Below are 16,808 nucleotides of genomic sequence, written 5' to 3' on the forward strand. Positions count from 1 at the left end.
ATAAAAATCATGTTATGTTGTGAATTATTTGTGAATAATCTTTGGACACTTAGGCTATTTAAAAATGTTAATCTTTCCTTAAGAAATGTGCGTTTGACCATCCAAGATCACAGCTTTTTTGTAATGCCCATTGAAAATCAATAGGGAACAAGATGCTAATTTCTGAGTATGAAAATGGTCATAACTTTTTTAATACTTGAGATATGAAAGTGAATAAGGTGTCAAATTAAACTTATTGTTATGCTTTATCTGATGGGATAAATTGCAGACTTGATTTTTTAAATCTCAAAATTTTGTAACATTGCTAGTTAAAGCATTTCGATAAAGCACTATATAGGTCTGAAGAAAGGTCTCGACCAGAAACTTTACCCATTCCTTCTCTCCAGAGATGCTGCCTGTTCCGCTGAGTTACTCTAGCATTTTGTGTCTACCTGCCATAATAGATCGTCGCTGGTGGATTTGAAAGCAACATTGACGAGGAGTCAGTTAGAAAATAAGACTCAGGGATGAAGAGTCATTTTTGGATTGGAAAGCAAATGCCAGTAAGGATCATAAATATTTTCATTAAACGATTTTACCCAAGTAATCTTAACGTGTCAAATCATGTCCAGAAGTTAGAAGTATTCTGAACTTCCACCACAATAAGTTAATTCCTAAAATAAATCAAATTGGCCGTTGATGGTTTTAATGTGCGTTTACTTCAATTAAGGACTTACCTTTCTTTGTTGGAACAAGCGTGGGCTGTCGTCTCTACCGCCTTCCTGCGGAGTCTGCTGCCGGAGGCTGGATTGCACAGCTTCTTCCGCACCATCTTCTCTCCCTCCTCCTGAAGCACCTTGTACAAGAGACCTCGTTGGTTCCACGGCACGTAGGCCTTGACGAAGAATGCGGTCTCATTCAGCCGCAACCGGCTCGCAGTGATGTAGTCTAACGCCGCGAGGTAGGGCTTGCCGTCCATTAGCCTCAACAGGCCGCGGCCGCACATGGCCCGGACGCAAGTGTCGGGATGCGGCAACTCGTGCTCCACGATGGCCTGGCAGTCGGCGAGAGCCAGAGCCTGCTCGCCGGCGTGTAGGTGGCAGATGGCGCGGAGTGCCAGCACGGTGAGGGGATAGGAGGAGCCCCGCTCGGCAGTGGCCAGGCTCTGGCAGAGTGCCAGCGAGCCGCGGACATCGCCAGTCAGCAGCCGGCAGTCGGCCAGGCGGATCCGCGTGTCCCGGCCGGCCTGGGTGTCCAGCTGCATCTGCAGCTGCAGGGCGTCGAGGACGGGTAGCAAGAGGTCGGAGCCAGTGTCCGACCGGAGGTCCGGCCTGCGGCGCACTGTCTCCCGGTACTCAGCCAGTTGGGCTTCGATGAAGCGCTTGACCTGCTGGAGGAGGGCGGCGGCGGCTGGCGGGGAGAAGAGCCGCTCCAGGTGTTTCCTGGCGAGCACCGGGTCCTTCTCGAAGGCCGAGGCCAGGTTACCAATGACCTGCCCCTGGTGACTGCCCATGGCGAACTGGGCGGCGGCCCGGCTGACCAGGCCGGAGGTGCGGTACCGAGGGCTGGAGTCGGGGAGGCCGGGCGGCGGCCCCTCACTTCCCGCGCTCTCCACCACCGGCAGCTCCGCCATCTGTCGCGCTGCGCACGCGCTGTCCACATGACTGTCGCGAGGCCGCGCTGCGCACGCGCTGTCCTCGCCCCTCGCGCCTCTACGATCTTTGCTCGCGCCTGCAGAAGCCGTTATGGCCGCGAGGAAGCGGCGGCAGTCGCCCAGCAACGGGCCTCGAGCGCGCTCCCGCTCCTGATCCCGGTCCCGGTCCCGCAGCGACAGGTAGCGGTTGAAGGCGCCGACGATGCGCGGCACCTCGTGCTTCTGCCGGTTCTTCACGAACGCCACCGTCTCTTCCTGGCGCTTGGCGAAGGCTTGCATGTAGTCGACGACGCCGTTGCCCGAATGGCCGTCGGACAAGATCCAGGCCAGCGCCCTGGTCAGCAGCAGGCCCAGCGAATGGCGCGGGTGCGCGTTGAGCAGGACGTTGCAGCGGCTCACCGCCTCGTCGTGCTGCCCGCTCCGCAGTAGCGCCTCCACTCTCAGCACCGATGCCACCAGGTTGCCGGGTTCCAACTGCAGGAGGAAGCCGGCGGCCACCCGGGCGCTGACGGGAGCCTCACTGTCCGCTGTGCACCCGGCCCGGGGCGGGACCCAAGTTTGTCCAGCGCACCAGCTCTCCAGCACGGCTATGATGCTGCCAAGGCCGGCATCCCCCAGGCGCTGCAGGTGATGGACCGTCGCCTCGGCGTCCCGCCCGAAAACTGTCGTGTAACAGGCGACGGCCGTGGAGGCATCGCCGCCCGCCAGGTACCTGTCCCCGTCGGCGAACATTCGTCCGGGCAGCTCCTGTTCATCATCCCGATTCCCGGCTGGCATCGCCCACGGACGAGCCACCACAACACCGGCTGGAAAAGAAACATGGAAACTCTGCAGGTTACATCCATCTACAGTCGACGCTTCGGGTCAACCTAACTCGACGACTTCCCACTGAAATTGGCAAAGGTAATCTACATGCTGCTTGTCTCGACCATTTTCTTAACAGTAGCATTAGAGAAATTGGTCTTGCGTTGGGTCTAATTTCACCCTCAGTTTGAGTAGTTATGGGTACTGTCTAGAGCTGGTCAACTACACACAGAAGTGAGATTGCCATCGTTTTCACAACTTGATTCAGCAGTTTAGAAATTATGTCTGATGAGGCCTTAATCCGAATGCCCAAGGACGTCACAACACCCGCTTTCTTGGTGCGGTTGGTGTTGAGGGATGTCAAATATTCCGAAAACGCTGTGTAGAACAACAATTAGGATCTTGGGTGAAGGGAAAAGGTTTCTATTGGAGTTTTAACGTAGGGAGGAGGCTGTTTATTTGGAGCTAAGTTACAGGTTGGATGTGTAGGAAGGAATTGCAGATGCTGGTTTAAGCCAAAGATAGACAAAAAGCTGGAGTATATCAGCTGGAGAGGCAGCATCTCTGGAGAGAAAGAATAGGTGACGTTTCGGGTCGAGACCCTTCTTCAAACTAGCTAGGGTTAAAGGAAACGAGAGATATAGCTGATGTAGAGATAAAGAAAAATGAATGAGATATGCAAAAAAGTAATGATGATAAAGGAAACAGGCCATTGTTAGCTGTTTGTTGGGTGAAAACAAGAAGCTGGTGCGACTTGGGTGGGGGAAGGATAGAGAGCGAGGGAATGCCGGGGTTACTTAAAGTTAGAGAAATCAATATTCATACTGCTGGGCTGTAAGCTGCCCAAGCGAAATATGAGATACTGTTCCTTCAAATTGCATTTAGCCTCACTGTGACAGTGGAGGAGAGACCTAGAACAGAAAGGTCAGTGTGGGAATGGGAAGGAGAATTAAAGTGTTTAGCAACCAGGAGATCAGGTCAGTTCAGTTGGACTAAGGGAAGATGCTCAGCTACACAATCACCCAGTCTACGTTTTGTCTCGTCGATTGTTTAAGAGTCCACATCTTCAACAACAGATACAATAGATGAGGTTGGAGGAGGTGCAAGTGAACCTCTGCCTAACCTGAAAGGGCTGTTGGGGTCCCTGGGCAGAGTCGGGGGAGGAGGTATAGGGATAGGTGTTGCACCTTCTGCGGTTGCATGGGGAAGGTACCTGGGGAGGGGGTGGTTTGGATGGGAAGGGATGAATTTACCAGAGAGTTGGGGAGGGAACTCTGCGGACGGCGGAAAGGGCTGAAGATGGGAAGATGTGACTAGTGTTGGGATCCCGTTGGAGTTGGCGAAAATTCAGAGGATATGTGTTGAATGCAATGGCTGATGGGGTGAAAGGTAAAGACTAATGGGACTCTGTCTCTATTGCAATTAGGGGGATGGGGTGCAAGGAACCCCCATTCGCTAAAGAATGAGGACAATGTCCTAGTATGGAGCACCTCACCTTGGGTGCAGAAGCGGTGTAGATGGAGGAATTGGGAGTAGGGAATAGAATATTTGCAGGAAGCAGGGTGGGAAGACATGTAGTCGAGATAATTGTGGGAGTCAGTAGGTTTATAATAGACATCAGTTGATAGTCTCCTGTGATGGAGACAGTGAGATCAAGAAAGAGGAGGGCAGTGTCGGAGATGGTCCCAGTAAATTTGAGTGCAGGATGGAAATTGGTGGTGAAGTTGATGAAGTCCATGGGTTCTGCATGGGTGCAGGAGGTAGCACCGATGCAGTCGTCAATGTAACAGAGAAACGGTAAGGTTGGAGACTGTGGAAGGCAGACAGCCAGAAGTGAAAAATTAAAAATGGTCTGTGAGATTATGGCCTGGTGCTCATCATAGAACGAGTTGATTTTGTTTAGTTTTTTTTACATTTTCATTTTGAGTTGCATTTTAAAAAAGCAAAAAAAAACTTTGTGGTTTCCCGCATTGGGGGACGGGATCCAATGGGTCCCACTTGGTCTTGTACATTACTGAAAGTCTCATCTTGTTTGGACATCTGTCTGTCTGCGTACGTGCAATCTCAAGGAACTACACCAAAACGGTACACAATAACGCGAAAGGTTTTGCACCACATTACTCAACATTGACTTGTGGTTGTTTGTATCAAGTTTCTTTCAGATTGACATTATATTTCACAAGTTATCACATTTTTAAGTTTACGAAACCCACTTGATAATCACTTCAACGCTTCAGTGCTGGCAGTTGCAGCTATGACGTCACAATGGGATCTCACAATCCTCCACTCGACATTTGCAACAATGTTGCCATCATAGAACACTTAGTCGTGGTCCTGACAGCAAGTGATTGAGCAGGAGGGGGGGGCCGGAGAAGTGGAATTGGAAGTTCTGTGGGAGGCAGGGGAAGTGCAATTGGAATTGTTTTAAAGTCCAGTGCTGGGGAGACGGGCGAGGTAGAATCTTACGTTGGGGAACGGGTTGCCTTGGGGGACCAGGCCTCCCATCGGGGCTTTGGGTGAGTGATGGAATATTACGTTGGGGTAAACTGGTTAAGTTGGGGGACCGGGTGAGTGGTGGAAACGGGTTGCATTGGGGGAAATGGGTGAGTGGTGGATTATTGCATTGGGGGAATGGGGCTCAATGGGTCCCACTTGGTCTAGTATATATATATTACAAACACTCTCATCTTGTTTGTTATGTGTGTGATTCTGTATGTCTGTGTTAATCCTCAATTATGCCAAAACGGTACATGATAGCACTACAATTTTTTGCCCACCTTACTCATCATTGTCCAGTATGCTTTATCAAGTTTTGTTCAGATTAATGGTATATTTTACAAGTTATTGATGTTTAAACATTAAAAAAAGTAAAACTGCCATTAGCAGCGTATGACGTCACAATGGGATCTCTTTGACTGGCATCACAAAGGACACCCAACTGGTCCTCAACCACAGTAGCCTTTGCATAATTTCAGACTGCCATCTTTTCTTCCTTTCGCCTATCGTTGCCTTGCCACACAAAGGTTGGAGCCAGTGCAGTGTCCGGGGGCCGGGAGAGGCCACGCCAGCGACCCGGGCGCTGAGTTTGGGGCTGGATCTGCTGCTCCGAACCTGCGGGAAGGGTTCGCAGACAAGGATAGCAGCATAAACCGGGGGGCAAGGATTGGGTTGGAGCCGGTGCAGTCTCTCTTCCCCCTCCCCTGGCTCCACGCCGCTTGGCCCGTTCCCCGCTCGGCCCCGCCTCAAACATAACTTAATTGCCGATCGACCCGCCCCCCCCCATAGCCCGTTCCTCAGCCCCCTCCTCATGAATCGCCGACGTGGTGGAGAAAATGGGCCTGCTGGTGCTTTACATCCAGATCCTGAGATGGTGTGTGGGGGGAATTGAGGGAGAGGAGGGGGAGGAAGTGGTGGGGATGAGGAGGAATGGAGGATGATAGAGGTACGGAGAGGGATGGCGAGGCACACTTGTCACTCGCATCACAACGGGGATCTCTGGCATCACAACGTGAAGCCGTCAGCTGCGCCTGCGCAGATAGGGGCCATGGGTGAGAGGTGGAATATTGCGTTCGGGGACCAGCCCTCCCCTGTGACAGGGACCCAACGGGTCCCACTTGTTCTAGTTGCCATTCAATTCTGTCATCAACGTAAAGCTTTTCCCTCATGGAAAATAGGCTCTAACTGTCTACTCAATCTGTGTTTCTAAATTTTGTTTTATACTTCCATCACGTCTCCCTTCAGTCCTCAACAGCCCAGGAAAATCAATTCATGTGTGTTCAACCATTCCTTTCAGTTTATAGCCTTTAATCTGATTTTCTCCCCAAAAAAGCAGAAAGCGCAGGCGCAGATAGGAGCGTGGACAAGGATGGGGTTGGAGCAGGTGCAGTCTCCCCCCCCCCCCCCCCCCCCAACAAAAAAAATTATAACTATTATCAGGTTACTTAATTGCATGCTATATACTATGGGGCATGAATAGTCATTGGCTACATGAAGGTATATGTACTGTGTCCAGTCCCTGAATGGAGTAGATCAGCTGCACTGCCCAGTGACCAAGTCCTACATCACCTTCAATCCTTTATCAATTAGGAAAACCTGTTTTCAATTGTCTTTGTAATGGGCTCATATATTAAGTGCTGGAAAGTGTACCATCAAATGCTCTCAGCAATAGATATCTTCAAACAATTAATACAAGGTCACCTCTGGCATCCCTTTTAAACTAATCCGACTTTCCTCCCAGACCAATCACCCCTTTCCCATTTTGTCAATCTTTGACATTTGCAAGCTCCTACTAATGTGATTAAGTTATCATTCCAGAAAATTTGAACCTAGGCACTTTCATATGTGTATAAAAGGTACCAAATGCAAGGAGAAATTTGGACAGAAAAGGTTAATGTATTTTGTTTGTATAACTAGTTTAGTTTAGAGATACAGTGTGGAAACAGGCCCTTTGGTCCACCGAGTCCACTTCGACCAGCGATTCCCGCATATTAACACTATCTTACACCCACTAGGGACAATTTTTACATTTACCAAGCCAATCAACCTACAAACCTGTACTTAAGATATATTGGGCCCATTATGTTTCTTAAAGTTTATACCTAGATAAGTCTGTCCTGAAAATTGGTGTAATGCTATTACATTAGTAGAGATATGATGTACACTTAATTCCACACATTACAGCACAATAAGTTGCCAGTTGGCCCATCTAGTTCACGTCAGCCCTGAGAAGAACAATTCCACTTGTTTGATTCCCCTTTGTCTTATTCCTGGATATCCCTGCAATTTTAGCCCCTTTTGTATTTGTGGCATTGACCTACACTGAAGGGCTATTTACAGTAACAATTTGGGAATGTAGGAGAAAACTGAAGTGGCCAGAGGAAACCTGGTCATCGGAAGAAAATTCCAAACAAGACCTGGAGCTGGAAGGCAAATTCTTCAACTGCTGCACCACCATGCTGATTGAGGCGGAATTAAGTTGGAGACAATTAATTCAGTACCAATGTCCTTGAGGTGACACAAGAGAAAAACCAATTCTCCATTCTAAATATTTGAATATGAATAATGCCCATTCATTTCACTGAAACTACATGCCACAAAAACATTTTGAAGTACACTAATTTAGGTTATGGGGATCCTCTTTGAAACAGGGCATCCTTGTTTATTTATCTGACATACTTAGAACTCTTGCCTGTTGCTCAAGTACTGTCATGGAATCTCCAACAACCAATAGAACCAGCAGACATGCCAATAATTCCATAGTGGCGGCGCGGCTCTGGCTGCAGTGGCTCACCGGCAGTCCCGTTTGTTTGTGTTTTTCTGTGTTGTTTATTTTGTTTGGTTAGTCTAGTTTTTGGTTTTTAGTTGTGTTTGGGGGGGGGGGGGGGGGGGGGGGGGGGGGGGGGGGGGGGTTGAAACGGGATTTCCCTGCGGGGAAATGCGACCTTTTTGTCGTATTCCCCTTCTCTGCCTCCGTCTGCACTGAGGCCTAATGGAGCTGACGACCTCGAGGCTTCGGAGACAGAGCCCGTCAGGACTCGCCCTGAGCTCGCTCCCGTGAGGGTGGTCCGGCTCAGGGCTGGAAGAGGTTGGGACGCTCCCGTGAGGGCGGCCAGCCCGAGGGTGGAACGAGGCTCCCATCGGAGCGGCCGAGCTCGGGGAGGTGCGGCGCTCGCAGCCCGAGGGAGGTTCGGCGCCCATGTCGGGGCGGCCCAGCCCGAGGGAGAAGTGACGCCCAAGTCGGGACAGCCCGGCTAGAGGGAGAAGCGCCGCCCAAGTCGGGGCAGCCCGGCCAGAGGGAGAAGCGACGCCCAAGTCGGGGCGGCCCGGCCCGGGGGAGGTTCGGCGCCCATGTCGGGGCGGCCCAGCCCGAGGCTGAAGACGTTGCGGTACTCACGTGAGGGTGGCTGGGACGGTGTTCTGGCAGTGGTGGCCTGAGTCCGGGGTTCGGCCGCGGGCCAGCGGCTGCGTTTGCAGGACTGGTGGGCGGCAGCCCGGGGGGTATCGCCTCAGTGCAGAGGGAGAAGAGGAGGGAAGAGACTGCAGACCTAAGACTTTTGCCTCCATCACAGTGAGGAGATGCTGGGTGGACTCACTGTGGTGGATGTTAATATGTGGTTATTGTTGTTTTTATTGTATTATATGTATGACTGCTGCAATTTCGTTCAGACTTCGGACTGAATGACAATAAAGGCTATCTATCTATATCTAATCCTAGCGTTCCTAATCTTTTGAATTCAGGGAACCATTTACAAACTAACATAAATTGCTGTAGCCATTTCTGTATGCATCGAGTGTTGGGCATATATCATGATATAAATGGTGTACAATGCTCAGTTGACATCACCCGTCCTAAATCCTAGCAAGTGGTTAAAAACCTTGAACATTGAAGATCTTAAATAGAGGACAGAGGCCTTCAATTAGTTAAAAAGTACATCTCTACATGGATTATGCCCATAAGAACAAAGTGTCCATTCTTGAGCATGAAGAGGCCCCTCTATATTTTGCATTGTTAATGACCACACCAGCACCTCCCGTGTGACAGGTCCTGATTATCCCAAGTTACCCTTCATCATAGTTTGCTCAAACCCTTCCATCTCTTTAACTATTTTCCACAACAAGCTCTACAATTTGGGATTGCAAAGGGCCCATTTCACTGTTCATAGTATCTAAGTTTTGTGTAAGGTGGATTGCCCGTTTCACCTTAACAGACCTAGAGAGAATTTTCCATTGTACCGTGTCGTGGTCGGGGAGCTTGTGTGTTTCAATAACCCCTAGAGCTATGCCAGCAGGAGATTCGTCTCCTGTTAGGGTCCCCCATGCTGGACAGGTCGAAGGGTAAATGCGAGATGAAGAGCGATCCACTGGTCCTCCAGGTTGGAGGTTGAGCACAGGGCTAACAACCCTGTCTCGTAAAATAAATGTTACAGAAACACCAACTGAAGGAATCAACATTACTGAGTGGAGGACCTTTGTTGCTGCCCTACATGCCATGAGGCATAATAGGCAGTAAGTAGGTAAGTAAATTTAGCTTGCAGGTTGTTGTTGGTTATGTCTAATCTGAAATTTTATGCATGAAAATGCTGCACCTCTGATTATTTAAACTTATTACCTTTGCAGAGATAATGCTACACACAGACATGGAAATGTTTTTCCATTGCGTGGGCTGAATTAAGGGTTGTGGGGGAAATTGCAAATCATTAAGCCAAATGCTCCCTTCCTCAACACTTAATTACATTGACAAATATCTGAATCCATTGGATTCTAATGGAGTGAGAGCTCATATGAAAATGCCATGCATTTCATTCAATGTTCATCTCTATTTAATTACTCTAATCATTCCCTTTTAATACAAACTTTTATCACAAATAACTTAATACAATATGCCTGAAGTGTGCAGTTTATCACTACACCGATTTAATTAACTTTTAATACAGTGATACCACACATATTCTCTGCCTTAACTTGAATGGCGAGTGTACACATAAAACCCATAAGCTTAACAGACCTGTCTGAGGCAGAATTGGATATGCTTGACAAGAAACAGATGGCTCCTAAGTTAGATAATTACTATATTCTTTCCTGTGAATGAAAGGAGCTGTCAGATGCATTGGATGTATTGTTCTGGAAAAGGTTCTTCCCTTGCAGAATGATTGGAGGGTGCAAAGTTAGCTTATCCACTAAAAGATTCTCAGTTATACACACTGGACATGCAAAAAATACACCAATGATAAACAAATCATCTGATTTTAAATGCAGATTGGTATTATATTAGCAGATTATCTAACGAACCTCCCTTGCTCCAATTTCAATAAACAGATGATAACCAAGGACTTCCAGAGTGGATTTGAGTGAGTGTGCAGACAAATTTGGAGTTAGAGCTATAATTTTACTTTATATTAGGGCTAAGGGGTTTAGATTTTAGGGGAAAGAAGAAGGTGAAGTTGCAAAATCTCCAGATGAACAGAAAAAGTAGTTGTGGAAAGGAGCTTAATGGGGCAAGAGGAAAATACTTCCAGATTAAAGTGGGGAGAACCAGTGGTAACCCACTCTGGAAAGTGAAGACCAGAACATGACTTACAGTTGAGGGGGCTCACCAAGGTTCAGCAATATTGGAGAAATGTAAAAGCAGAAACAAGGTATGACATGTTCTTCCCCTTTTTAGCCAATGCATGGAAAACCAAGAAGGGAGATTATGTTCAAACTCGTAACAGCATACAGTTCTGGCCATCATATTTCATGGAAGGTGTGCTTGCACTGGCATGCAGCTAGAGGCGATTTATGAGGATAATGCGAAAAATTTAATATTGTTAATCTGGGGAAAGATTGGAAAGGTCGTGATGTTTTCTTTTGAGCAAAGGAAGCCAAGGAATACCCTGAATGACTCAGTCGGAAATCCTGGGGGGGAAGGGGGGGCCTGTGCCCCCCATGATTTGCGAGGTGGGGGACAATCCATCCATGTTTTGGGACCTGGGCGCTATAGCCAGTCCCAGGTCGGCTCGCCTGCCCCGGGAATGGCTGTAGTGCCCAGGTCGCCTGTGTGCCCCGGGACTGGCTGTAGCGCCCAGGTCAGCTCGCCGGCACTGGGAATGACTGTAGTGCCCAGGTCGCCTGTGTGCCCCAGGAATGGCTGTAGCACCCATGTCGTCTGTGTGCTCCGGGAATGGCTGCAGTTCCCAGGTCGCTTGCATGCCCCGAGACTGACTGCAGTTCCAAGGTTGGCTCGCTTGCCCCAGGTCTGGCATTAGCGCCCAGGTCGCTTTGTGCCACGGGACTGACTACCGTTCCTAGGTCGCGAAAATGAATTGAAAAAAAATACGCATGCAGGCCGCATGATTTCGGGTTACAGGCCGGATGCGGCCCGTGGGCCTTGGGTTGCTAACCCCTGTCCTAGATGTCATGCCTCATTGTGCCCCCAACCCCATGTTTTAAAAATGATTTCCACCCATGAGAGGGTTAAATAGAGTGCACGAGAACGGTAAAAGAACAGGAGCCATAGATTTAAAGTATGATGGAAGGGTTAGATTGAAGGAGGAAATTCACCTCTAAGTTTAGTTTAGAGATACAGCATGGAAACAGCCCCTTTGCCCCACCATTAATTGATTTCTGTACACAAGTTCTATGTTATCCCACGTTTTCAGCCTACATTCTAGGGGCACTTCACAGAGCCCATAAACCTACAAATTTGCACATATTTGGAATGTGGGAGAAAACCAGATCATGCACAGAAAACTCACGGGGAAAACGAACAATTTCCGCACAGACAGCACTCGTAGTCAGGATTGAACCCATGTCGCTGGTGCTCTGAAGCAGTAGCTCTATCACTGCATCACTGTGCTGCCCTTCAATGGTTGGGCTCTGAAACATTGATTGAAAAGATAGATAATCCCTGACCAATACGTTTCTGGGACTTTGACTACCTATAGCAGGCACTAATATACCTCTTTGCATAAACCTTACTGGAAGGGTGAACAATATGTCAGTATCTATTACTAGGCCAACATCCTAGCATTGAGACCAGAGCTACACTCAATTGGCTGTATTAGACCCGACAAGAGACTCCCAAAACTGACACTATTCTAAACTTGACACAGAGATTGCCAGGAAAAGACTCAAAGCTCTGATTTTTAAAAATTGCATTGTCCCTATTGACTCTCGGGAATCTCTGACCCACAAATTCGAAGTAGAAAAGTAATATGTGAGATGCTCAGAGAACATGTAACTTGCTATGTCTTCACTATTCCCCCTCGCCATCGCTGAGTGGTCTTCCCTCAGCTGAGACCATGCCTCAATGACTTCTATTCCCTCCATGATGCTGAGTATTAGTGGTGGGACTCATCTCCGCGGGGGACGAGTACGCCTACCGGGATGAGGTGGAGCAGCTGACAGTGTGGTGCGAAGAAAATAACCTGCTCCTCAACACCTCAAAGACGAAGGAGGTAATAATAGACTTCAGGAAAAACAAAACGGACATGGTACCACTGACCATCAGAGGGGACTGTGTAGAGAGGGTGGCGGATTTCCGCTTCCTGGGAATCCACATTGAGGAGGACCTGACGTGGAGCGTGAACACCACTGCGCTGCTGAAAAAGGTCCAGCAGAGACTGCACTTCCTGCGGGTGCTCAGGAAGAACAACATCACTCAGAGGCTGCTGCTGTCCTTTTATCGGTGCTCCATTGAGAGCATACTAACATACTGTGTATGCGTGTGGTACACCAGCTGCACAGTGGCTCAGAGGAAAGCGCTCCAGAGGGCCATTGACAACGCCCAGAGGATTGTCGGCTGCCCTCTCCTTACCTTGGAGGACCTACACAGTTCCCGCTGCACCAAAAAAACCCAGAATATAATAAAGGACATCTCCCACCCCGGACACTCCCTGTTTGAACTGTTGCCGTCAGGCAGACGGTACAGATCCACAAGGACAAGGACAAATAGACTACAAAACAGTTTCTACCCCACTGCTATAAAAGCACTAAATGTGGCCGCCAAGGAACGCAGGGGCGATACAGACTAAGGGACTGTGGTAACGGTGAAATCGACAGAAGGATGGAGGGTTGGGTGTGTATGCGTGCTTTGTCTGTGATTTTTATTTATTTGCTTATCTTTATTATTTTACCGTGGATGTTTCGTTAGCTTTAGAAATGTTTGAATGCTGCACTGACTGGCTGACATTTTAAATTTCGTTGTACATGGCCCATGTTACAATGACAATAAAGAAACTATTCTATTCTATTCTAGTTCTGTCACCATGGGAGTATTAGTTCTGTCACCATAACGTTACCAACTAGCACTATTTCAATACGATCACAAATATCATCACTGCTAACATTCAATTTGATATTTCCCCAGTACAGCACTGCCTGTTTCTATCTCTTATCCAAAATCCACAAACAGGATTGCCGAAGCAGTCCCATTGTTTTCACCTTCTCTTGCTCCACCAAATAATCTCATCATCCCTCGAGTCTATCTTGCCCAAACCCTTCCCACCTACATCCCCGTCACCTCGTGCACTTTCCATCACTGCAAGAACTTCCAATTCCTTGGCTCTCACCGCCTCCATATAACAATTACAGCACGGAAACAGGCCATCTCGACCCTTCTAGTCCGTGCCGAACACATAATCTCCCCTAGTCCCATATACCTGCGCTCAGACCATAACCCTCCATTCCCTTCCCATCCATATAACTATCCAATTTATTTTTAAATGATAAAAACGAACCTGCATCCACCACCTTCACTGGAAGCTCATTCCACACAGCTACCACTCTCTGAGTAAAGAAGTTCCCCCTCATGTTACCCCCAAACTTCAGTCCCTTAATTCTCATGTCATGTCCCCTTGTTTGAATCTTCCCTACTCTCAATGGGAAAAGCTTTTCCACGTCAACTCTGTCTATCCCTCTCATCATTTTAAAAACCTCTATCAAGTCCCCCCCCTTAACCTTCTGCGCTCCAAAGAATAAAGCCCTAACTTGTTCAACCTTTCTCTGTAACTTAGTTGCTGAAACCCAGGCAACATTCTAGTAAATCTCCTCTGTACTCTCTCTATTTTGTTGACATCCTTCCTATAATTAGGCGACCAAAATTGTACACCATACTCCAGAATTGGCCTCACCAATGCCTTGTACAATTTTAACATTACATCCCAACTTCTATACTCATTCTTACAAGGATGTCCATTCCTTTATACTTCCAACTGGGGGTATTAGGGATAGAGTGTTGACATGGAGAGAGAAGTGGTTGGCAGACAGGAAACAAAGAGCAGGGATTAACGGGTCCCTTTCAGAATGGCAGGCAGTGACTAGTGGGGTACTGCAAGGCTCGGTGCCGGGACTGCAGCTATTTACAATATACATCAATGATTTGGATGAAGGGATTCAAAGTAACATTAGCAAATTTGCAGCTGACACAAAGCGGGGTGGCAATGTGACCTGTGAGGAAGATGCTATGAGAATGCAGGGTGACTTGGACAGGTTGGGGGAGTGCGCAGATGCATGGCACATGAAGTTTAATGCGGATAAATGTGAGGTTATCCACTTTGATAGCAAAAACAGGAAAGCAGATTACTATCTTAATGGTGTCAAGTTGGGAAAGGGGGTAGTACAACGGGATCTGGGGGTCCTTGTACATCGGTCTATGAAAGTACGCGTGCAGGTGCTGCAGGCAGTGAAGAAAGCAAATGGCATTTTGGCCTTTATAACAAGAGGAATTGAATATAGGAGCAAAGAGGTCCTTGTGCAGTTGTACAGAGCCCTAGTGAGACCACACCTGGAGTATTGTGTGCAGTTTTGGTACCTTAATTTGAGGAAGGGCATTCTTGCTATTGAGGGAGTGCAACGTAGGTTTACAAAGTTAATTCCCGGGATGGCGGGACCGTCATATGCTGAGAGAATGGAGCAGCTGGGCTTCTACACTCTGGAGTTTAGAAGGATGAGAGGGCATCTCATTGAAACATATACGATTGTTAAGGGTTTGGACAGCCCAGAGGCAGGAAACATGTTCCGATGTTGGGGGAGTCCAGAACAAGGGGCCACAGTTTAAGAATAAGGAGTAGGCCATTTAGAACGAAGACGAGGAAACACTTTTTCTCACAAAGAGTGGTGTGTCTGTGGAATTTTCTGCCTCAGTGGTGGAGGCAGGTTCTCTGGATGCTTTCAAGAGAGAGCTAGATAGTGCAGGAACAGGGTACTGATTGGCGATGATCAGCCATGATCACATTGAATGGCGGTGCTGGTTCGAAGGGCCGAATGGCCTAATCCTGCACCTATTGTCTTCCATTCCTCATCAGTAAGGCCACAGGGCTCTCAGTTTCATCCCAAAACAGAGACCTAATCAGTTCCCTTCAACCAGCACTCTCTTGACCCTACATCTCCTCCCTTGGAGAGGTTCTAGTCCTGGACCTCAAAAGCACTTCCAGGTGAGAGAGATTTACTTGCAAGCCTCCAACCTCATTTATAGCATTTGATGTGCTCGATGCCCTCTACCTCTGCGAGATCAAGCATAAACTAGATAACCACTTCAAATACTTGTATGCCCTCTGCTTTGTCCTGCTGGAGCTCCTTGTTGCTCACCGGTTTAATTCTCCTTCTCAATTCCCACCTTTTTGTCCTCAGCCGCCACCACCTTTTCCATCTTCCGTCCAATCATTTCCCATTCCTCCTTACTCTGGCCCCTCATTTTACTTCTCCCAACCACCCTCCATACCGCTGGTTCTCCATTTCACTCCACATCTTCCTACCGCATCAGATTCCACAACCTGCACTTTTTTTCCTCCTTTGATCACCTCTCCCCCACATGGGCATCTACTAATCAAACTCCTCATCTGAACCCATCCATCACTTGATAGTTCTTGCCACACTTTCTTCACTGTTTATACCAGTCTTCACCCACCCCTACTCCATTAGCGTGAAGACGGATCCCAACCCAAAATATTGTATTTGCTTCCTTCGAAGCTGCCTAACTGGGTGAGTTCCTCCGACCCGAACAAAAACCTGTCCCACCTGTGGAAGTCTCCAGTTCCCACATTTCCACCATTGGAATTTCAGCAAGCCAAGCTCAACGCCAAGGGACTGCCCAAGCAGAAAGTAGATGCTGAAACTTGAGTTTAAACAGTATTTAGATGTTTAGTTAAAATTCATAAACTGCAGATTTATGGATCCAGTGCCAGAAAGTGGAATTGGCTAGGCATCATTTAATTGATTAAACATGAATTTAATTTCCATAAATTAAACTGTTTAATTGATTAAACATAAATTTAATTTCCATAAATTAAACTTCCCATGATTAATTTAATGGACTAATTGACAGGAGTCAAATTAAAATCAGAGCAGACACTTAAAACAGCATCATGGAAGGAGAGCATCATTAGAATGAAAAAAAGTGGCAAAGCTCAGGAGTAACTCAACGGTCACGCAACGTCTCTGGAAATCAAGGATAGGCGCCTTGTGTGGGGAGGAACTGCGGATGCTGGTTTAAACCAAAGATCTTAGAGCATTGCTCTGCTCTAAGATCTTTGGTTTAGACCGAAGATAAACACAAAAAGCTGTAGTAATTCAGCGGGACAGGCAGCATCTCTGGAGAGAAGGAATGGGTGAAGGAAGGGTCGACCTGAAACGTCACCCATTCCATATCCCCAGAGATGCTGCCTGGCCCGCTGATTTACTCCAGCTTTTTGTGATCTAAGGATAGGTGACGTTTCGGGTCGGGACTCTTCTCCACCCCCAAAGAGCGGTGGGTGCCTGGAGCCCGCTGCCAGTCACGGTGGTGGAGGCAGATACGCTAGTGGAATAAGCACGTGCATTGAATGGAGGGATACGGGTTGCACGCAGCCTTGCAGGCAGAGTAGATTAACATGGCATCATGTTGGGCACAGACATT

At 48.0% G+C, this 16,808-nt stretch overlaps 2 protein-coding genes across 2 annotated transcripts in view; both read right to left on the reverse strand.

Moving 5' to 3' along the window:
* The window catches only part of LOC129711760 (tetratricopeptide repeat protein 34-like), a 113,501-nt gene extending 111,821 nt beyond the window's left edge, over positions 1–1,680 (reverse strand). Inside the window, exon 1 of the mRNA XM_055659690.1 lies at positions 717–1,680. Within this exon, the coding sequence (XP_055515665.1) occupies positions 717–1,612 (896 nt within the window). The 5' untranslated portion in view covers positions 1,613–1,680. The remainder of the gene's footprint in view (positions 1–716) is intronic.
* Positions 1,667–2,536, reverse strand: LOC129711414 (uncharacterized; the record flags this gene model as incomplete). The annotated part of the gene is made up of 1 exon (XM_055659023.1): positions 1,667–2,536. A coding segment is annotated over exon 1 (744 nt), but the record flags the coding sequence as incomplete, so codon positions are not given.
* Positions 2,537–16,808: the final 14,272 nt, after the last annotated feature.

This window comes from Leucoraja erinacea, chromosome 30, assembly GCF_028641065.1.
Source record: "Leucoraja erinacea ecotype New England chromosome 30, Leri_hhj_1, whole genome shotgun sequence".
Classification (NCBI taxonomy): domain Eukaryota; kingdom Metazoa; phylum Chordata; class Chondrichthyes; order Rajiformes; family Rajidae; genus Leucoraja; species Leucoraja erinaceus.